The sequence below is a fragment of the Eretmochelys imbricata genome, chromosome 16, assembly GCF_965152235.1.
Source record: "Eretmochelys imbricata isolate rEreImb1 chromosome 16, rEreImb1.hap1, whole genome shotgun sequence".
Taxonomy (NCBI): domain Eukaryota; kingdom Metazoa; phylum Chordata; order Testudines; family Cheloniidae; genus Eretmochelys; species Eretmochelys imbricata.
The window spans coordinates 22,138,725-22,162,579 of record NC_135587.1 but is presented as its reverse complement, the minus strand read 5'-3'; the positions used below and the strand labels follow the sequence as shown (position 1 = coordinate 22,162,579).

General features: G+C 45.4%; 1 protein-coding gene across 4 annotated transcripts in view; it reads left to right on the top strand.

The window, feature by feature from the left end:
* KCNT1 (potassium sodium-activated channel subfamily T member 1) overlaps window positions 1-23,855 on the top strand; it is a 194,008-nt gene that overhangs the window by 83,555 nt on the left and 86,598 nt on the right. For 2 of the 4 annotated variants that reach the window (XM_077835881.1, XM_077835880.1), the window contains exon 2: window positions 13,287-13,328. The exons of the other annotated variants lie outside the window; for them this stretch is intronic. In XM_077835881.1, coding sequence (XP_077692007.1) covers window positions 13,287-13,328 — 42 coding nt within the window. The remainder of the gene's footprint in view (window positions 1-13,286; window positions 13,329-23,855) is intronic. 4 annotated transcript variants of the gene reach the window in all.

Below are 23,855 nucleotides of genomic sequence, written 5' to 3'. Positions count from 1 at the left end.
CAGAGCTGCTGTGAGAATCAGTTGTGATTCATTTCTGGGACAGCTGCAAGGGAGGAAAAGAGCCTTCCCTGTAGCCCCAAACTGGAAAACTTCAGCTGAAAAATGAAAAAAAAAATTGAGGGAAGGAGACACTTTTACATCCACATTTTTATTTAGCTGAAAACTTAATTTTCAGAAAGTGGGGGAAGTTTTGATGGGAAATTTTCAACCAACCCTAATATTTTCCAGTATTTTTTCCAGTTTAATGTTGACCTATTTTTTTAGATGGAGAGGAGGGTCTTGCTTCCGTATTTTTAAATCTACCTGTGGTCTCAGAATCTGCCCTGAGAAAAGTAGCTAAAGCAATCCCAGAGAGAGTTACTTTTCTGTCCATTACACTCAAGTTCCTGTTCAGATCCTGTGCCATTTTGTGAACAAGATGTTCTTTCGCTTTGTGGGCCTGTGCCCCTTGTCATTCTGTGAGGCTCACAGAAATGGGCACCTGGCCATACAAGAAGCTGGAAATAAAATTAACAAACTGTAATGGATAATTTCTGCCCCGCATACACCTCGGTGGCATGTGAAAGGACTCCACAGTTCAGCATTCACTCCCTCAGGTTATTTAAGTGTCAGTTTTTCCTTGCAGTTTGTATAATAATTTCACTCCTGTTAGATTTTTTTCAACTTGTTTAATTTTCATCCATCTCTGTTTGGAATTTGGACAGTGCTGGTCAGTGGCTTGAGTTAGGCTTTGATAATGCTGAGAGAAGGGGAGTCATTAAATCAAGATTTGTATTGGAAATAAAGCTGCATAGCAGCTAGGTGAAGGTGCATATGTGTCAAATCTAGTAGAGAAATCTTGGCAATTGTCATGGCTTACCCTGACAGTCTGATGGATCTGCCTCAGGGCTGGGCAGTTGGGTTCTCAATTTTTTTCGATTGTGTTTGGTTTATTATGAGCATTTTTCTCCTTCCTCAGGAAGCTCGGGCTGATATAATCCTCTGATTTTATAGTCTTCTCATTGCATATCAATCACTCAGGAATATATTTGGAGAAAACCAGATCATCTGCTGTTTTGTCCCCATAAATGTGTCCCTGTGGTATTTTAAAAAGTCAGTGGAAAAATGAACGCAAACGGAGGGCCTGGAAGAGACCCTCACTGCCAATGTGTATAATCTAATTTGCAATGAGGATGGCTGAGCTTGTTGGATCATTTCATACATGTGTATTTGTCTCTGTTTACAGCTGGGGAAATTCCATGTGGCTTCTCATTAACAAATTATGGTTCTCCTTTGAGTGCTGTACTAGTTTACTGAAACCCTACACTTAGGTTTATTATCTCTGTGAGTAGTGCTAAAAAGGCCAATTTTTTATATGAATTAAAGTACTTTTTTCTTAGAGCATCACAACAGCAAGCCTAGTGTTTCAGCTGTGTGGGGCAGGAAAATGGTCATGTCAATGTAAATGTATTTGCCAAAGATGCTGAATTCACAGGCTCAAGGACTGATGAGACACATGTAAAAACAGCTCAGGCTTTGTTCATGTGTCTCCACTGATGTGCCTCAACCCTGTTGCACAGGAATTACCTCTAGAAACAACAGGGGAATCCGGGTTCCTGTCCTCTCGTTCGGAGACTGCCCACAAAAATGCCAATTGAGAGATGAACACCGAGACTTTTGGAATCAGACAGGGCTTGTTATGTCGGCCAACAGCCAGTCATCTCCATGATGACTTCCAGCCATTATTTACTATCCTCCAACTCACTAAAGAAAATTAAAAAATTATCTTCAGTTGAGTATGGGGCAATTGGATGCTCTGTCTTTTTTTGGTTTGTTTTTCTTGTACACTGAAATCCATCAGAGGAAAACTATTGAGATCTCAGTAATGGATCAATACTGCTCTCCTTGGTGAAAAATGTTTCACTTCTTAATAGCTTACTTTAGTTACCGAGGCTAATTGAGTGACCATTCCACAGCTGTTTTAAAGCATCTACACTGACAAACTTCATCGCTGCAGTTCTCCATCAATGCCAGTAATAGTGGAGACAGAATTTAAGCATTTACTAGAGTGGTAACAATGCTATTCTTCGGCTTCCACCGTTGTAACCAATCACCAATGCAGAATTATAGCTACAATGTTTGGTAGTGTAGGTAAGGCCGTGGAGTTAGGAGATCTGCACCACAGGAAGCCAGAAGTTCTGGGACTGATAAAGGAAGCTTTGTTTGTCTGGGAAAAAATCATTGCAACTTCTGTGCAAAGAGGGTCCTTTGGAAGTGGATCAGGGTGTCTCTGTAACATCACAAAGAATAATTGACCCAGTGTGTTTGCTTACTACAGGAAGGGAGTTTGGGGAGATTAATCCACAAACAGAAGCCAGCAGAAAGTTTATACATCATATAAAGACTAAAACCTTTCCGCAATAAACTAAGCAGATCTGAGGAGAAGAGAAATTAGGGTCTGATCCCAAGAAGTGCCATTCCCCTCAGCTTCCATTGACTTCAGCGTTCGGTACCTCTCAGGATCAGGCGCAGAGTTTCGAGCTAGATGAGCTTGATGATTGGTCTGCCTGGGGAATCCTGCTCCGTAAAAGCTGTTCAATCTGACTGGCTTCCTGACCGGCATAATTCCAACACTGTGTCCTTAAATGCCCTTTACTCAAGGACCCTAGGTTTTGTTTTTTTTTTTTCTTTGCCAGGTCTTGTGGCCTGGAGTTGCCTGTTAATTAATTTGTGTATATTTTAGTTTGACAGATCTTTGTCTACTGTGATGTATCTTTGGAAATGTGTGCTGCGGGAGAAGTTTTGATTAGCATGGGCTGGTGTGTGAGTGGAACTGAATGATGAGTGACTTTGTCAATGCAGCAAATGCTAAATTGGTGGCTGGGCCTAATATACAGTGTCAGGCACTGCAGAACTTCACCGTTCAAATGGTGTGTTTAAGCCCTACTGATTTTGGATGGTTACTGCGATGGGCTACAAATGATTTATGGAACGAGACATTAGTGGGCTGTACTGGTATCTCAGTGCAGTCAGTGCACCGTGAAGGATTGGTAGGCCTGGGGGCATCACGTTTTAGTTCTTGGCCAGCATTTACTGCTGCTGCCGCAGTTTTTCAGGAGGCGTTTGCTGGACAGCTACCTTTTGAGCTCCAACCTGACAGTGGCCTGGAAAGCGTTTGAGAAGTGTTGTGCCACTCTGTGGGATTTTGATACCCCGTTTCAGAAGGGATAGAGCCTCTTGTAATACAGCCATCAGCAGTACCCCTGTGGCTTCCCCTTGATGTTTTGGAATGTGCTTTATTAAAGTAGTAGCATCACCTGGAAATGGGCTGAAGTGATGACCCTCCAGTGCAGGATAGTGCTCCCTTTTCTACCTCCAGCTCCAAATCATGCATCATTGCAATGAAGTGTCTTCAACAGCTTTTGATTAAATGAAATCAGCCACTTAAATGCTAGAGGCATAGCCAGAGACCTACATACGGCAAGTGCCTGTGTTATGTATTTGTACAGCACCTGGGACAGGGGGATTCTGGTCCATGGCTGGGGCTTTTAGGTGCTACCACAACACAACTAATAAAAGACAAGCATAATATTAACTGGAGTGACACTAGCCCAGGCAGAAAAGCACTAACACGCCTGCTTGATGCCCCCAAATTTCCCAAAACCAAGAATCAAACTTGCTTCGGAGAGAATTCCTCTCCACTCGCTTCCTGCTAACAGCACAAGCGGGGCTGAGCACTTGCTACATTTAATATTAAAATACAAAACAGTTGTAAAAAGGTTGCAAGAAGGCAGGGGAAGAATGAGTGCTATGAAGAGAAGTGATATGGAGGTGTCAATATTTACCATTGAGTTACCTCTCTAATCTCCCCCCGTTTCTCAGTTCTAGTCACGGACTGAGCTGCTATCCTGCTGTGAACCACAGAGCTGGGCACTTGCATTACTTTTTAATGTAAAGAAATTGATGGCTGCTGCTGGAGATTCTGGGAATAGGGAAATAAAAGACTGACAGACCATTGCCCTTGATGGCAGAGGGGTTCAAATCCATAGGCAAACCATAGGCCTGAGATTCTAGAGGCTACAGCCTGTTGTTACACCCTCATAGGCCATTGCTGCTTTTTAAAGCCCATGTTCAGCAAAGCATTTAAGTGGGTGCTTAGCTTCAAGCATGTACTTGATTTCCGCTAAAAGTCAATGCGGCTTATGCACGTACTTAAAGTTAGGCACGAGCGTAGGTGCTTTTGTTATTCCAGTCAAAGCACAGATGGCATTAATAGCCGTGCTCTGAACGGAAGCATTGACACTGAAAACGCTGAAGACCACACTTAACAAAAGCAGCTAAAATGTCAGCGCAGCAAGCGTTTGCCGTTGTCTCCCTGTTTGTTTTCATTTCAGTGTCCATTCTCATTCCAGCATCTGCCTTTCAGTGGTCCCAGCTTTCAGTAGTGCAAATGGCTTCCCTTTTAGGTTCCCCGTGATGTGAGGGTTAGATCATTACTCTAGTAACATACCCAGGGAAGGGCGGAAGAGAGAAGATTTAATTCTACTCTGGCTGTATAGACCTTGCCTCTGGGCACACAGGAGTAGGTGGCATTATGCCACCCACTTCCTCCCTGCCCAGAGCAGATGAATGGGGAGAGAATTGTCTCCACCCAGCTTGTCTGCCAGAGTAGCTGAGCCAACGTGGAGAGAATGGTGATTTCTGCTGGTATCCGCCTCTAGAGCAGGGAGGAAACAAGGCAGGAGTTGTGACTTACATGGGTGTCTGAGGCTACTCCTGGGGTGATGCAGCTCACGCACCAAGCCTTGTTCAGGGCTGTGCCTAAACTCACGCTCTAACCCCGAGTGTGCCACACCAGGGTACAGCATTTCTGGCAGACTTTTTTTCTCCTGCAGAAATATTGGGGGCCTCTGAGTGTCTTGAGGGAAGCAGAAGTGGGCTGGTTTATCAAACTGTAGGCAAGTGGAGTCTGGATCAGGAACCCCAGAGCTCAGTGTCCATTGATTTCCTGCATCCAGTCCCTGAAAGCACCAGCATTGTGCCTAAAGTGCCTGGAAAATCTCATGCCATTCAAAAAGTTCCTCGAGCATTGCTGGTTCAATACATTGGAACTGAGCTGGGGGATATGGCAGCAGTCTGGTGGAAAGATCAATCCCCTGGCTGCCCAGCAGCCAAAAAGCAAGACTGGAAGATCCATTCTAGACGAAACACCCATTCAGCAGCCCTGGGGTCTGCTACTCAAGGTCTTACACCATCTGTGACTCACGGGCTGTTAAAGCCTCTGCCTCCCTCATCACCCAACAGCCTGATCCTTGAGGATGTTAAGTCAAGTGCACCCTCCTGTCGCATCAGGAATATCTGCCTTTAGAAGAATTGTTACAGCCGCATCTGTTGCCTTGTCGGTGATTATTACCCACATGATCAAAATCACCGCTATTCATACCTGCAATTGTGACTCTCCTGCCACCAGAATTAAAAGCGGTCCCCATGGCTGGCAAGCGTGGAGAGTCATGAAGGCTAAATTAAACCACAAGGGGGCACTTCTAGAACCCTTAGATTCCATTTAGCCGAAGAAGCTATTATCTTTCCCTTTGACTCACTCTTTTCTTTTTTTTTAATGCAACTTTCTGTTTTTTTGTTATTTTAACCTAAACTGTGCTAGAGGGAATGGCTCCTAAAGCACAACTCAATGACACTAAACCTCCCCCAAATGGCATTGTTATGTCTTCTCTTTGTTATATTTCTTGATGGATCTGTCGTGTGTTTGGTACGGCAGCTATTCAGTAGGGGGAACGGAATAAAGCACGTTTTCAATATTGATTGTCACATGGAGAATGATGAAAGGGGAACCAGCAGAGAACAGTGCACAGTTCTTGCTTTTGCACAGACAAGATGTCTAAAAAATATCAACTAACCTTACCCCCCCCCACCCCGCCACCGTCTTATGGATTTATTTTCTTCCTTCAGGAAAAAATAATTGTCTATTTCTTTTCCTCTCTAAACTGATGAGAGTGTAATTCTGCAAAGAGAATTAATTTTTCCCCTATAGCCTGAGTCACTGTATTTCAGACACCCAGGCTGTGGTGTTGGGCTTGCAGCAGTTTAGAGCACTAAAGGAGGGATGAAGTATCAGTGGGTAGCCATGTTAGTCCACAAAAACAACGAGGAGTCTGGTGGCACCTTAAACACTAACAGATTTATTTGGGCATAAGCTTTCATGGGTGTCACCTCTCTGAGCCATGGAGGACCATATGGGGGAACCTTGTGCTGTCAATTTCTCATGAATGTGAGCTCAATCCAAAGCCTCCTGGAGTCAATGGGCACCATCCCATTGACTTCAGCGGGCTTTGGATCAGTCACAAAGTGACTCCTCTGGAGATGGAAGCGGAGTACCTTCTTGAAAGCGCCAAATTCTTAGCAAAAAGTCCATTTTTCTACAGGCTGTATGTTCTGGGGACACTCCAGTAGCGTGGGACGCTGAAGCATCCCCTTCATCAGAAACTCTGAGTACTGTCTGAACAACAAACCCTGATGTCTCTTGCATTTCCTCCTCCCAAAACCACCTCAGTATCTTCTTCTGTGATGCTCCTTATGCCCAGAACGCCTTCTCCCATCCTGCTTACCGGGCCACTCACCTCTTCTCATTCAGATCCCATCTAAAAACTCACTCCTGCTGGTCTCCTATCAGAAATGAGTTAATTAACATACACGTGTGCATGTTATACAGTAACGGAGCCATCTAGAGGTACCCATAACCGAACTGAGTAACTGTCTAATGTTAGCACTTACAACCCTAGTTCTTTCCCCACAGCCCTTCCTGGTCTTTTGTTTGTCACTCTCATTTGTTGTATCACATGTAATATTATAGTGTAAGCTCTTCATAGCAGGGACCTTATCTTGTCTAAAGCATCTGGCATGTTTCTGGGTGCTGCAATGATCACAACTTGCCGTGAAAGAATGTCAACAGGAGAACGGACTTGCAAAGCTAATGGTGCACTGTGGTGATCAGAAAGTAGAATGGTGCAAATTGACAGGACGTAGAATATAGACAGGAGAAGAAAAACGATAGTTTTCTGCCTTTAATCGCTCTTATTTTCTCCTAAGGGAGGAGGAAAGAAAAAATCCATGAGAGCATGGCTGACTGGCTGCTATTTCCCAGACATCTAAAGCATACAGAACCAGGTGATCTGTATAGAATTCTCTTTAGTCCTAGTAAGATCACTTCATGGAAAAAAAATCCTTTTTCCCTAGTAACTGATGTAACCTTACAACATATGACAGAGCAGCTGGGAAACAGAATCAGAGTTAGAGCTGGATAAACTTCATCTCTTCTGGTACATGTTGTAATACATGAATCCAAATCTCAGGGGGCTTTATTTTAAAACAGCATCTATAGGAAAGTGATAATGACATTAAAAAAATTCCTTAAGACAGATTCGTGGTTTGTATAGAGATTTTATTGCACCTAGATCTGGAAACATCCCCTTGTGGTTTAATTTAACCTTAATAAGGCAGTGACCATGATAAAAAGGCCATCTGAGGAGTCCGACAGTGGCCGTCAGAGATGCTGGTATTACTGAGCCATATCCTGGACACAAGCAAGTAGGGGGTATAGGTCTGGCTCTGAACGTATTACGCCGAGATTAGGGTGTGTATTCTAACTCCACCTCATTGCTGTGTGTTACCTTTGAAATACCCAGTGCTTTGTGTGTGCTGTGCCGGAACGAAGTATCAGTACAATTAGGTATGCATAAAGAAGATGACTTGATATGCCTCTCAAATTCCTTTTCATGCTGTGCTCGTATGGGACACATGAATTATTTTGTATCCTCATTTAGGGTTACTAATGAGTGTTGACACCAGCTCCGGGTTTTATTCTCTCTCTTGTAAGTGACTATAACTCCTAATAATTATGCGCAGCAATTTAGCTCAGCTTGTAGCATTCTCATTGTTGGGTTTGAAGGCCCTGGGTTCAAGTGCTCTGCAAGGAACTGAGCTCATTCCCCTGTCACCTGCTGGGATGCTTCACAGCCTTCTAAGGAGGTATTAAAAATGAGTCCTTTCTACCTACCTCTGGTTACCGTCTAGGAGGAGTTAACCCAGGATTCCTGCTGAGCCCATTCTCCCTGAATCATGAAGATTCTTATGCCCAAAAGTAAGGGAGAGCCACGGTGTGGAGACACAGGCTTGGTTCCTAGCCACGGTGTGGAGACACAGGCTTGGTTCCTAGTCCACAGGGAGTCTGGGATGCCACTGTAGCAAGGGTCAGTCCTGCAGCCTACTGGTCTGTGTTCTCAACTGAGGCTGTAGCCATTCCATGGCAGACAAGGCAGTGAGCTGTCACTAAGGTTTTATAGATCTTGGTCATCCGAACATCCCACCGCCTTAGGCATTGGTTAGGTGTGCTCCCAAGACTCTAGTGTAGGGGTGGGCAAACTTTTTGGGCCAAGGGCCACATCTGGGTGGGAAAATTGTATGCGGGGCCAGGGCAGGGGGTTGGGGTGTGGGAGGGAGTGCGGGGTGTGGGAGGGGGTGCGGTGTGCAGGAATGGGCTCAAGGCAAGGGATTGGGGCAAAGGAGGGGTGTGGAGTGTATGAGGGGGCTCAGGGAAGAGGATTGGGGTGCAGACTGTGGGAGGGAGCTCAGGGCAGGGGGTTGGGGTGCAGGGCGCAGTGTGGGCTCAGGGCAGAGAGTTGGGGTGCAGGAGGGGTGTGAGGTGCAGGTAGGGGGCTCAGGGCAGGGATTTGGGGTGCAGGAGGGATTCGGGGTGCAGGCTCCGGCCCGGCACTGCTTACCTAAAGTGGCTTCAGGATGGCAGCGGCGCGCAGCAGGGCCAGGCGGGCTCCCTGCCTGCCTGCCTGCCTTGGCCCCACGCTGTGCCGCTCTGGGAAGCAGCTGGCACCACGATGCTGCACGGCCCCTGGGGGAAGGGGTGGGGGCCACAGGGCTTGGCGCACTGCCCTTGCCACGCCTCCAGGTACCTCCCCCGAAGCTCCCATTTTCCAAGGTTCCCTGTTCCTGGGAGGTGGTGCCTGGAAGCGAGGGAAACGCATGGAGCCCTTTCCCCTGCCCCCCGGAGCCCCAGGGACAGGGTGCCGGCCGCTTCTGAGAGTGGCGCGGGCCCTATGGCACCCAGGGGGCAATCCTGTGGGCCGGATCCAAAGCCCTGAGGGGCTAGATCCGGCCCGTGGGCTGTAGTTTGCCCACCCCTGCGCTAGCGAGTTGCAGTCACATTGGGCTCAGTGGGACATTAGCTGTTTGTGCATAAGATAAAAGGACTCTGGTATTAGATGATGGTAAACAGTGACCATATGTTGTTGGAGGGAAATGATGTAGAAGGTTTCCAGAAGTGGAGCAGAGCCCATAAATGGTATATAATCTTGGATGGAATTGTAATCAGTGTCCTGTATTTCTTGGGTGAAGTGGCAAAGTTCAGTTGGCAAGAATGGAAGAATGGAAAGATCAGTGAATGGAATATGCAAGTATCTTTTATTCGGCATGATCCTTGCATGTTCTTTGCATGTGTGACTCTCTTTTGCCTTTAAGAGCAGGTTCCTTGGCCTGCTGCCCTGAGCCCAATGGGCTGTCTGTTCTTTTGCTGGCGAAGAACACACACAATGCTATCTGTAAAATAGTTTTAGTCCTTGTAAGACCTCATTTGAATCTGTCTAACAGAGAAGTGCCAACTTGGGCCCCAGGCAGGAGAAATGCTGCCCCTTTCTGGCTAACGCACTTAAATTATAAATAGTTCACATAGGTGGAGTTTTGCAAGGTACTCAATTACTAAGAGGCTAGAGGCCAAAGCACAAACAGCTAATTCAGCCTTCAGTGAAAGTCAAGGTGGGTGAGGTAATATCTTTTATTGGACCAACTTCTGTTGGTGAGAGAGACAAGCTTTTGTCCAGCACTTTGTATATGTGGTCACATCAGAGACAATCTCCAGATAAAATCGTCTGTTTTGTGTAATTTTGCTTGCTTAAGCCTAGGGGAAAAAACTTGGAACCATGCGTTGCCAGAAGAAAGAGGAGGTGGTGGGGCTGGGAGGTAATTTCTATCCAAACCAGCTGTGAGCTAGCGCTGTGTATCATAAGGAATGCATGAATCAATAGATGGATCGTTCAACCAACAGTGGCATCTGCTGCCTCACAGAGGGCTTGTCTATGTGTACAGCATCGCACTGCTTAGTGAAGAGGCTAGCTGTGGTGACGGGACAGCTTCTCCTGTCCGTGTAGTTAATCCACCTCCCCAGGGGATGGTAGCTATGTCAGCAAGAGAAGGCCTCCCGTCAACACAGCGCCCTCTCCACTGGGGGTTAGGTTGGTATACCTACAGTTCTCATGGGTCTGGATTTTCCACACCCCGGAGCGGTGTAGTTATACCAACATACGTTGGTAGTGAAGCCCACGCCAGAGGCTCAGTGGCCTCTGGTAATACACAAACACTGACGTGCTTCCTCCTTTATCCACAAACAATCCTTGTGTTTTCTGAGTATTGATCCGTGTGTGGTTTGTGCATTTGGCATGAGGACTTGCAATCATCTGAAGGGCGCTGGCCCATTTAGAGTACAGGCTAGAGTCGAAGAGCATGGTGCTGGTGCTCAAAGCGCTGTGTTCTACTTACCCAAACACTACTGCACGTACTACAAAAAGGGCACCCCCGTGTAGTGTCTGGCCTCTACTGGGAGTTGCTGGATGCGCCTGGCCCTTGTCATGTGACAGGAAGAGCTGGTTGAAATTGTTTTGAAATTTTTCCTTCTGAAATTTTCATGAAAACAAATTGGCAGGTTCTTTACCGGGATGCAGGGTGGCTGAAATATTTTGAAATGTCAACAAAAATGTTGAGTTTTCCTTGGCATTTTCTAACCAGCTCCAGTGGCTCAGCTGGTAGCCCTGACCCAATCAGGAGTCTGTATCCACCGACACTTATCCCAGGGGTCTCGGCTCTGCTTTGCTTGCTCAAGATTTCCTTCACTCTCTCTCCCTGGGACACATCTGGCCCCCGTTCTGTGGTACCTGAGCACCTCGCAGTCTTTAATGGATTTATGTTTCTCTGCAAACAGCATGGGGCAATTTGGGGTGTAAATCTACCTTACACTGGCCTGCCAAGCTGTGGGGGACCCCTCACTGTCTGGGGGGACCCCACTGCCACACACACAGTCCCCTAGTGCACTTTGAAATGGAGAAGATCCAAGTGCACTAGGGAACAGTGTGTGTGTGGCAGGCTGGTGTGAGGTAGATTTACACCCCAGCTTGCCCCATTCTAACTGTACAGACAAGCCAAAAGTGACTTGCCCAGGGTAACGCAGACAGTCTGAGGCAGAGCAGAGAATTGAACCGGGGTCCCCCACATCCAAGATAGCATCCTGATCAAAGAGACCATCCTTCCTCCCTCACTTGTACTAATCTACCAGGGACTTCAGTAATGACTGCAGATCCAGGCCCTTTCAATCACGGTGCTTGGGCTACAGCCATGTGAGATGTGTCTCTTTCAAAGGAAATGAAGCCAGTGAAATTTTACCCTGATCCCACAGTCCTTACTGGAATTAACGATCATTTAGCCAGAGTGAACTCAATTTCCTCCCACACATGCACCTAGGGAATGAAGAGGAAATGGAGAGCAGTTTATGGGGAGATTCATCCCAGCTCTGTTTTACAGCAGGTGAGGGACATGGGATGAGTGGTGTGTGGGGACTGGATTATTGGGGGAATCCCCCAGTTGTGCTAATGGAAGCCCATCATGGAGTCTTTCCCTGAGATCTCCTCTTTACCTTTGTACTTTTCCTTGGTACTGGTGTATGTGAAGTTCAGCTAGTGGACTATTTGAATTTAGGCTACTCTCCTTGTGGGACTTTGTGTTCCCAGGAGCCAGTGATGGAGCAAAAGGCCATAGTGTGAGCTCTGCAGGACATTTCAAAAGGATCTGGGGAGCTGAATCTTGCCTGGGTTCTGTGGCAAACAAAATTGGGCCCCAACTGCAGCAATCTTAATTTTTGCTACATGGAGTAAGTCCTCAGCAGCGTAAAATTGTTTGTCAATTTTAATGGTCCTCAGCTTTTCCTGAGAAGTATTAAACAAAACCAGACCAGTTTTTAGGTCCTTGTGGCAACTGATTGATTATGGTGTTTTGCTTCACACATGCTTCAGGGGGCTGGTCCAGTTTCAGCGTTCCTGATTGTACCAAGCAGAATCTTGATTAAACTAATGGCCAAGGGATGGCAGCCCAGAAAGTGTGAAGACAGCACAATGGTTTGAATGCCCTCTGGAGCCAAATTCAGCTTGGCTTTGGGTTTTTTGAAGGCCCTGGGGTGGTGCAGACAGAATGCCTGGAGACTCTGTCATCCCCAGAGCCTAAGAGCCCAGTGCAGGCTGCTGGTTTTCTGGAAGAAAAGGCAGTTGTGTGGATCTGCCTACAGATTAAAGATAGTGGGGACTTGTATTAATGTAGCAGAGCCTTCTGATCAATGACTTTTTATAGTGCCCTACAGTGCTGAGGAATAGGAGCTTTTGATGGAGCTGGATTCTGAACAGAACCAAGACACTTAGCCATTACAAAAAGAGAGAAGGGTACCTGAAAACTGGCACAGGTAGTACTCAGCTACACTTTGGAAATGTACAGTACATGAACATTCAAATCCCATGAGGGCTGTTTGGAACTGAATGTTTCCTTTGACTCCTACTCTCTTTCGTGCGCCTTGTGTTCTTATCCCATCTCCCCTTTCTGTCATTAGTGCCATTAATACCACCCTCATTGTTCTTCTTTGTTCTGTTACTTGTCTGTCTTCCTTTTGTCTAATGCACAGTGAATGTAAAATAAAAACAGATGCATTCAGGATCAATCTGGTGTGTAACCTGTGAGAAACACCAAAAAGTTATTCCCAACAGATGTGACGTATTAAAATAGTGCAGCAATATAATTTGCAAAAAAATAACATTTTTTTTTTCATGCGTAGGAATATAGTATAGCTGGGCCTTTAAAAAAAAAAAAAAAAAAAAAGTAAACACCCCCCACAAAAATCTCATTACATAATATTCTTTGATGCCTAACATCCAATACACAGTAAATAGTACGTTGATCAGGATATTAAGAGACACATGGCCAAATTCTACCCCAGATAATTGCATACAGCTCCATTGATCTTGATAGCATATCTTTGAATTTGGCCCATTATAATGATTGGTTTTGTCTGTTTTATGTTAGTTTCCTTTAACAGGTCTGTACCCCTCAGCCCTGTCCATTCCCCCGGTAACCCTTATGGTATAATTGATGTTTGTCTCCTTTGTTATGATGCTTTTACTCTGTGTCTGTAGGCCACATGCAGAAGATTTCAGTATGGATTCCTCACTTTCACAGTAAGTTTGCAGCTGCATGAATTGCATGAGTTTCTTGGCCATGCAAGAGCTGTGTTTAAGAAACCCGGGGTTTTAGTCCCCTTTTCATGTGTGCCTTTCACTCCCCTTAATATTACTGGGGATTTGACGTGAACGTTGACTGGACACCAAGCCACCCAAAACGGGACTTCTCTCTGCCCTCAACTGCCAATGCTTTGTGTTCCCACACAACTGAACCTATGCCATTTCCAGGTTATGAAAATATACAAATAGAAAAGAAATGGATGATGTGGTTTTCCTTGTGACTCGTGGCTGCACATTCCTTGCTCAGTCAAGTGTTTATGGTAATAGCTACTGCCCGCAGCGATGGTCAGTTTTAATTTTAACAGCTTGTAATGGATTATTCTGCTTTTAATAGAGTCTTTGAGCCTGACGACAATAGCTGCTGCACTCTCGTGACTGAATCTATGCAGGTATTCCATGTGAATGCACCGAACTTAAAGAGACACTGAATGTAATACTAGGGGCCAAATCCTGCTTAGTGCTGAAGACCAAGGATGAAACTTACCCATGGGCAAAAAGTCAGCACAAGGCTCATGTATCGCTTAAGTCCTTTGCTGAGTATCCACAACTCACAATGAAGTCAAAATCAGGTCACAAGAATTCTATGTCACTTCTATGCCACTTTACTGGGCAAGGGTGGGACTGCTGATGTCTGTGGCTCTTTTGTTGGCATTCCTGTAATGAGATCCAGGAACACATCGGACATGCCTGTCTCCAAACTCACGTCTAGGCAACATTATTAATTGACAGCTCCACATTGTAAATTCCCTGCTCCTTCCATTCCACATGGTACCGATTTCACAGTGTCATTCGTTTTGTGGTGAGAATGGTTCCTTTATAACTAACTGTCGCTACTGCGGTAGCACATAGGAGCTAGCATCCTATTGTGCTTGGTGCAGTACACACAGAACAAAAAGATGGTCCCTGCCCCAAGAGCTTACAGTCTAAGTTTTTATCTTTATTATACAGAAGAAACACTTTAAGAGTAACAAGTTATATCCTCAACAAAGCCTAAATCCAAATCTATAGCTTTTCCTTTGCTCTCCGAAACCAGGCATGAGTATATGGTCAGTTATCAGTGTCTGTAGTGGGTATTTCCAAAGGCATCCTGGAATATTAATTACGTCCAGACTTTTCAATGGTATTTACAAAAGGTGAAGCATTTCCCATGTCTCGGTCAAACTGGCATTCTAACATAGAAGCTATTTGCTATTAATGAAGCTTGCACATGCTCAAAAATATTCCAATAAACTGTACAGGCATTGATACCATGGTGGTGGGTGACCTTATAAAAACTTAGATAGATGGGCCATCAAGTTAGAGTCCAATGAGACCTTGAAGTGAGGTCCGTTCTGCCTTTCCAGGTGGAAATAACAGGTCCCCTCCTGCTTTTTCCAAGAAGAGTAACCCTGAATTCTGGCAAACATTCTTTTCCTTTACTAAAAAGTATGCAATGGCCAAAACTATGCATGATGAATTCCTAAATGTATAACATCTTCATTGTTCTCAGCCAGTGCTCTGCCTATAACTGACTTATTACTTTGTAAATGCTTTGGAATACTGAGCACACGCGAGTCAATGTAGAACATCAAAATCTTCTGCTTAGTACCACTGGTTTACATTTATTTGATCATCTAATAGCCTTTGATCTCTTGGTTCACAGAAATTTACTCTTTCCTCTGAAGTACTGCAGAACTCCTGGGCGTTTGCCAAAACCCAATTATTCATCGTGCTAGATGGCTGGAGCCATCGTTGGATTTAGGAAAAAATCTAAAGGGAGTTAGCTGGGAAAATGAAAGGAAAGCTACTTTCACACTCTTCAGGCAGAGCTGCACCAAAGCTGTCAATTATGAGGCTCAGGAGATTTGGAGTTTAAAGGAGCAATTTCTGCTCCCTGAGCACCCCCTCCAAAAGTCTCTTCCTCCCCCCCCCCCAAAAATCACTTAATGAAAGGCATTTTTATAGCATTATAGCTTTCTTTATAATAAGATTCTGCACACAAGCAGCCTACAGATGCAACAAAACAATGAAGGCTAGTTTATTTAATCACGTTATGTTGTTTCTTTAAACTAACCGGATTTGATATTGGCCAATATACACTGATCTTTTTGCTTGTGCAGAAGGGGAGTAAATACCAATTGCAACCGATTAGTAGAGGGTGGCACTTCTGCAGACTATAGAATGTGTTTTTGCCAACCAATAGCCTAGGGGTGAAATCCTGGCTCTATTGAGGTCCATGGGCATTTTGCCAGGATTTCACCCTATAGAATTTTAGGATTATTTATTATTATGATGTTCATTCATCTGTTTTGTTGTGGTACGTAGGAGCCCCAGTCATAGAGCAGGATCCCACTGTGCTAGGTGCTGTACAAACACAGAATAAAAAGACTGTCCCAACTCCCAAAGAGTTTACAATCCAAGGAACATAAGGAATATGCACTAGTGAGGGAACTGAGCTCACCATGAAGAGCTGGATGCAGACCCACAGCCCAGTTAGGGTCTTTTGGTTAGGCCAGGGTTGGAACTGCAGAGTTTGCCTCTGTATCTGAGCTTCCTGAAAGGACAGGCTCTTTGGATTCAGCTTTTTGGATTCAGACTGACTCTGGTATAAATATAATAAGCACTCACTGTCTTTTGCTGCGTGATGCCTGGGAGCTAGCAATAGTACTTGTATGGTTGCCATTATTGGACTGTCTGAGCTCCTCACAACCTTTATTGTATTTCTCTTCACAAGGCCCTGTGGGCTCGGGCAGTGCTGTTAGCCCTATTGTACAGATAGGGAGATGAGGCCCAGAGAGATTATGGGTAACATTTTTCAAAAGCACCAGAATGATTTATGAGCTTCGGCCCTATTTTCAAAAGCAATGTAGGGATTCAAGAGCCAAATTCCCATTGACTTCCAGTAGGTTCGTAAATTGCCTGTGTCACTTTTTAAAACGGGGCTTAGGCTCAGAAGTGTTTTTGAAGATGTCACGCTCAGTGACTTGCCTCAGGTCGCATGTGGAGCAGAGAACTGAGCTCACCTCCTAGAACCCCAGGCTGGTACCCTCACCGGGGAACAGTCCCCTCCGAAAGCTCTCTTTTGAAGCCCCGCTTGTAGCATGTCTGTTACCATGAGGAGCTGTGTTCTTTGGGCTGAATGAGCTGATTTGGGCTTGGATACTTGCATCAGCCTTAAGTTTCCTTTTAGTTCAGTTTGCAGTGTGCGTGTGTGTCTGTTTAAATGCATCCCAGAGATTCAGTGGAGAGACTGCTGCAGTGAGAAATGTTATGGGCTCTTTATAAAAAGAAAAGGAGTACTTGTGGCACCTTAGTGACTAACCAATTTATCTGAGCATAAGCTTTATGTTCTGGGCTCTTTATGGCACTCCTCTAGGAGTTGAGACATTCAGACTGACGGGAAGGGCTTTGGTCTGGGAAATGTCCATCAGTGTATTTGCTGGGTGAAAAGGTTCATTGAGAGAGAGAATATAGCCAGGGATTCTGAGTTCCTCACAGACGCCATTCTCTGCAGGCTCACTGGTGAGCAGAGAAAACCCAGGCATCGCACCTGTTTCAATTATTTTTAAAATTGCAAAATGCAGCCACCGGCACTACGAAAAGAGGGATGTGAAGTGTCACGCTCTGGGGCTTCAGGGAGTGAAAAGTCTTGTGCACCAAGGACCTGATCTAGCAGAACAAAGTAGTCTGCAACAACTTGAACCACAGCAAGTTCATGGGCCTCCTGAGCTAGGCAGGACCCACACAGAGCTTAGGAGGCATGGAGTAATTTGTATGATCTCTCCCTGTGTGCCCCCAGGTCCCCCTGAATCTGCACTCTTTGGCTGCACAGCCAGCACGGGGGGGGAGGGGGGGAAAATGGGCAAGGGCAATGGATATAGGCCTGATCCGGCAAACCCTTCATCGTGGAAGTAAGCCCATGGATTTCATTACAGTGACTTCAATGGGGCTGTTTGTGTGAGTGAGGACTGCTCATGAGAATCTGCTTACAGGGTCAGGTCCTTGTATTTCTCCTTGATGGCTCCTATGGCCTTTAAGGGGGGCATAGTGAAGGCAGGTAAGGCAGCATTCTGCTGCCTCCAGATACCAAGGCTGAATGTATTCCTGACATGGGGAGGGTGCGTGGGCTGCTGAATGGGGTGCAGGGCTGGGCTCAGGAGAGTTGGGTTCTATTCCCCACTTTGCCAGTGATGATGGTGAGCAAATCACTCCCCTCTCTGGGACTGTCTCCTCTCCCAACCCTTGAGTATTTAGATTTTAAACTCATTGGAACAGAGACTGTCTCTGGTTACTGAATTGTACAGCTCCAAGCACAATGGGACTCTCATCTTGGTTGGGTCCTCCAGGTGCTACTGTAATACACCTCATAAAAACGTATCCTATGTCCCACTGCTTCTGTCAGTTTGCCCTTTAAATTTTTTTTTCAGTGACACTTTATTTGAAGCTGTACCATAGCGAGTTGATGTAATTTCATTGAAGCACATAGCCTCCTTTATTTCAATAATTGTTCAATTACTGCTTATTTAAAGTGTGGGCAGTCTGCAACAGTGTTTTAAGCTTTGGCAAGCTCCCAGGTTTGAAGGCTTCTTTTTTTTTTCTTTTAAGTCTTAAAATGTGGATTTGGAAAGGCTTGTTTAACAAAAGACTCTGAAGGTGGGATTGCGTGGGCTTGTGCGTCTGTCTGTCTTCCCCCTTACACTCCATTCCCTCTGGGTTAGTGTCTCTTGTTCTCAATTTTCCAGCTTGTCCTCCTCCAATCCTACATCTTGGCATAAGACTTGGCTTAGTTGGCTATGTCCCTGGCAATCCCCTTGTGGGTTCTGAACGTTTCAGCTTACGCCTTGTGCCTCTCCTATCTCTGTACTGTCTTTCTCCCTTCCTGTTCTACTATGGGATGGTATAATGAAACTGCCTACAATTGCACATAGCCGATCTGTGACGGCTAGCAGCCAATATCTCCAGTTCAGTGTCTTGGCGTGGTGCTTACATCCCAAAGATCACCGCTGTAGGTGACGCTCATTGGCATTTCCCGTGGCTGCCTCCACCAAAGCCAAATAATAAATAGGCATGGAGACTATCTTTTCACTTTGGAGAAGGTCAAGGCAAGCTTCTCTACAGAGTGTTAGTGATGGGACGGGACCTCCGGTGATAGGCTGCCAAGCTGGGGCCTTTCACAAACATAAACACATGATATTTCTTGGAATGTTTTGTGTTTTCCCCTTTGAATTAGACTGTCAGTGCTAGATGAACATACCTGCTCAGGTTGGAAGAATCTGATCCCAGCCGGAGTCTGAGATGCCTGAGGTTTCTGTCTTTCTTTGGCCCCCTGTTAGACTGGGATTATGAGGCCACTGCTTAGCAGTGAGAGGATCAGCTATAACATACCAGCTGCTCTGTTAGAGTTAGAGCATACGGATGATGCTGGGCTTCATGGAGGGTTATACTGGCACTTGATAGAGCCGCTGCTGTTGGAGATGGATGTGCCGGCCATGACCAGATCGCTCCCTAATGGAGCTCTGTGGGATTGAGCTGCCTCTCTTGGGAAATGACACTAGAATCATAGAATATCAGGGTTGGAAGGGATCTCAGGAGGTCATCTAGTCCAACCCCCTGCTCAAAGCAGGACCAATCCCCAACTAAATCATCACAGCCAGGGCTTTGTCAAGCCTGACCTTAAAAATATCTAAGGAAGGAGATTCCACCACCTCCCTAGGTAACCTATTCCAGTGTTTCACCACCCTCCTAGTGAAAAAGTTTTTCCTAATATCCAACCTAAACCTCCCCCACTGCAACTTGAGACCATTTCTCCTTGTTCTGTCATCAGCTACCACTGAGAACTGTCTAGATCCATCCTCTTTGGAACCCCCTTTCTGGTAGTTGAAAGCAGCTATCAAATCCCCCCTCATTCTTCTCTTCCGCAGACTAAACAATCCCAGTTCCCTCAGCCTCTCCTCATAAGTTATGTGTTCCAGTCCCCTAATCACTTTTGTTGCCCTCCACTGGACTCTTTCCAATTTTTCCACATCCTTCTTGTAGTGTGGGGCCCAAAACTGGACACAGTACTCCAGATGAGGCCTCACCAATGTCAAATAGAGGGGAATGATCACGTCCCTCTATCTGCTGGGAATGCCCCTACATATACATCCCAAAATGCCATTGGCCTTCTTGGCAACAAGGGCACACTGTTGACTCATACCCAGCTTCTTGTCCGCTGTAACCCCTAGTTCCTTTTCTGCAGAACTGCTGCCGAGCCATTCGGTCCCTAGTCTGTAGCGGTGCATGGGATTCTTCCGTCCTAAGTGCAGGACTCTGCACTTGTCCTTGTTGAACCTCATCAGATTTCTTTTGGCCCAATCCTCTAATTTGTCTAGGGCCCTCTGTATCCTATCCCTACCCTCCAGCGTATCTTCCTCTCCTCCCAGTTTAGTGTCATCTGCAAACTTGCTGAGAGTGCAATCCACACCATCCTCCAGATCATTTATGAAGATATTGAACAAAATATCGGCCCCAGCACCGACCCTTGGGGCACTCCACTTGATACCAGCTGCCAGCTAGACATGGAGCCATTGATCTCTACCCGTTGAGCCCGACAATCTAGCCAACTTTCTATCCACCTTATAGTCCATCCAGCCCATACTTCTTCAACTTGCTGGCAAGAATACTGTGGGAGACCGTGTCAAAAGCTTTGCTAAAGTCAAGGAACAACACGTCCACTGCTTTCCCCTCATCCACAGAGCCAGTTATCTCGTTATAGAAGGCAATTAGATTAGTCAGGCATGACTTGCCCTTGGTGAATCCATGCTGACTGTTCCTTATCACTTTCCTCTCCTCTAAGTGCTTTAGAATTGATTCCTTGAGGACCTGCTCCATGATTTTTCCAGGGACTGAGGTGAGGCTGACTGGCCTGTAGTTCCCAGGATCCTCCTTCTTCCCTTTTTAAAAGATGGGCACTACATTAGCCTTTTTCCAGTCGTCCGGGACTTTCCCCGATCGCCATGAGTTTTCAAAGATAATGGCCAATGGCTCTGCCATCACATCCGCCTACTCCTTTAGCACTCTCGGATGCAGTGCATCCGGCCCCATGGACTTGTGCTCGTCCAGCTTTTCTAAATAGTCCCGAACCACTTCTTTCTCCACAGAGGGCTGGTCACCTCTTCCCCATGCTGTGCTGCCCAGTACAGTAGTCTGGGAGCTGACGTTGTTCGTGAAGGCAGAGGCAAAAAAAGCATTGAGTACATTAGCTTTTTCTACATCCTCTGTCACGGTTGCCTCCCTCATTCAGTAAGGGGCCCACACTTTCCTTGACTTTCTTCTTGTTGCTAACATACCTGAAGAAACCCTTCTTGTTACTCTTAACATCTCTTGCTACCTGCAACTCCAGGTCACCTAGGTCTGACCCTCTTTCCGCTCCATCCTTGTTTCCACCTAAAACAACCTGGCTCTATCCATAAAATCGGCTTTTAGAAGACATAAATTCCAGGTTTTGCAGTATTTACATTTTAGAACTGCGTGATTGCTGCTTGGCTTTGACTAACAGTGACCCAAGTAACAGGGTTGCAAGCTGTTGCTTTGCAGCATGGTGTAGGTCAGGGGTTCTGAAACTGGGGGTCATCACCGCTCAGGGGGTCGTGAGGTTATTTCTTAGGGGGTCACGAGCTGTCAGCCTTCCCCCCCCCAAACCCCGCTTTGCCTCCAGAATTTATAATAGTGTTAAATACATAAAAAGTGTTTTTAATTTATAAGGGGGGTTGCACTCAGAGGCTTGCTGTGTGAAAAGGGGTCACCAGTACAAAAGTTTAAGAACCACTGATGTAGGTAATATCAAGAAGCTCCCATGCAGCTTCATGCTGGGTGGCACCATCTCATTTCAAACAAGCTCTCTGTTTTGGTCTGTAGTTGCAAACTCAAGGCTAGGCTTACATTATGTGTGCAACAAGTGCATTGCTAAGCCTCAGCGTATACAGCAAGCAACTCACCTACTGAATGCAAACAGCACAATTATTACAGCGAAAACAAACAAACCTAGTATATATCCAGGGAACAAACTTCAATCATGTGAAGAAACAAGAATAAAGCCATTTAAATAATGGTTAAGCTGCAGTGTACTGGGGCCCTCTTACACCGAGGGAATGGAGATCCTTTCGTATGAAAGGAGACTGGAAGAGCTTGGCTTGTTTAGCCTAGCAAATCAAAGGATGAGACCAGATACAATTGCTCTCTAGTCTCTATAAATACATGGAGGGAGGAAGAAAGGCTGGAGAGCAGGGGCGGGGGTGGCTCTTGAAGCTAAAGGGCAATGTTGGCACAAGAACAAATGGGGATAAACTGGCCATGAGTAAATTTAGACTGGAAATCAGAAGGTTTCTAACCATCAGAGGATTGGGGTTCTGGAACAGGCTTTCAGTAGAAGTGGGGGCAAGAAACCTAACTGGTTTTAGGGTGGAGCTTGATAAGTTTCAGAATTGGGTGATATATCAGGATTGCCTGTGATAGCACAGGATGGGACTCAGTGCCACAGGAGAGCCCTTCCAGGCCTATGTCCCATGTTCCCACACACTCACAAAGGCTCATGTATCTCTGCTCCCCCTTTCTGGTTGGTTTACTAACCAACACAGTTCCCGGATTCACTGTGTTGCTAATATCAGAGGATGACAGTGGTAAGATAATGGGATGATTTGTTGCAGAAAGATGTTGTGTGAACTGCTAGTTGGTGGTGTGATTAAACAGCCATGTGCATATGAAAAAATGCTTGAACTAGAGAGAAGAAAATTTCAGTGTTTGCCAAATTGGGAGGGGGAAAAGAGTCTTTTAAGGTACAATAATGATTATTTGTATTTATTCCCTCTCACCTTCCAGTCAAGAACTGCAGAGAGCTTTACAAATGTTACAAAGCTTCACAATGCCCAGTGACAAAACTTCTCTGTAAAAGTGGGATAAAGTAACTTGCCCAAGGTAACACACAAAGTTGGTGGCAGAGCCAGATCTCCTGAGTTCCAGTCCTGTGTTTTACACTCAACATCTTCTTTCCTCCTCTGAGAGTATTATAAAAATTGAATTTTGAAAACATCATAAACTAGGGATTAAATGAACCCCATTGCAACTCCACTGGTTTTCTAGGAATGAATTTCCCCCTGTCTTTTTAAAAAGCATCTGGATGGCAGCAGTATCCAAGGCGAGCTGGCATTATATTAACCCACTCTTTTGATTGGTCAGTAATTTTTGGAGCCTTCTAGGTTTTCAAAACATCCCCAGCTGTCATTGCAGTAAGGGAATCTGAGGAGGGTTGTGCTGTGCAGATCTGCCAGTCAGTCGTGGCGCAGGGCCTGAGGTGGGACGAGTTTGTAAGCAGACTTTCCAGTCTGAAATATCCATGTAAGTCTCATGGAAATAAAAAATTCTGGATCTCATGTTTTTGCTGGAACAGTGCATCTTCTTTTTAACCCTCTCTTTCCCACCTCACCTGGGAGAGCTCTGCTTTGTAGCTTTATGTGCGGTGTCCTGCTATTGTTTGTGTTGCATATTAATTTGTGTTAACTTTTCAGCCCCATTTTTTCCTTAGGAAAGAGGGCTACATTTTTTTGTTTCACCTTCTCCCGAAATATCTAGGGATGATACCGTTATCATACAAGAGATCTGCAGAGATATGAAACTGCTTATTTTTCCTAGTTATCCAGACAGCTCCTTTTTAGTTCCTGAGATTGGAGCGGTGCTCATTTTTAGCTTGTTCTGTACTTGTTAGGATACGCAAATGTCTTTTGTTGGAAGCTCATCTTCTTGGAACAAATTGCCTGTGATCCTAGGTTAGTAAAGTACCAAAAAAAAAAAACAAACCCCAAAAAGAAACCAAGCCTGTACTACGAAAATGAAGTTGTTCAGGCATTATGAAGTGCATAATGACAGTAATTACAGTACTTTCAAGCAATCGGCTTTTAGCTAGGCTTGTTTTGATTATTATCAGAGTGGGTCAAAACAAGTCCAGCTAGGGTGGATCCAGGCTGGAAAGACTGGGGGAGATGCTGCAAGATTTCTCCCAGAAATAAAATCTCCATGGGTTCAGTTTCAAACTCTGCTTGGTCAACAAGAGAAAGTAAGTATCCAGATCTTTAAATTCATCTACATCGAAAAGCCATTGCATGGGTGGTAAACACTGTGGGTTTGCGATGGCAGGGGGACTGTCTGTCTAGTTTGAGGTTCATTAGGAGGTCTGTGTTGTGGGGTGCTTGTCCACATGATGCCCAGCTCAAGCTGATGATGTCGGATCCTGATTTACGTAGGAATTAAATGTGTCATTTTTTAAAAAAAATCTGTCTACAAGCCTTCGATAAATAATCAGTAAAGATAGATAGGAGAGTCCAAGGACAAAATCCCATCCTGGTGTAAGTGAGCACAATGCCACTGTACCAATGGTGTCATGCCCCTGACCCCGGGACTGAATCACTGCTCCAAGGGTCTGGTGTTGTCATATAGGTACCCTAATGTCCTCTC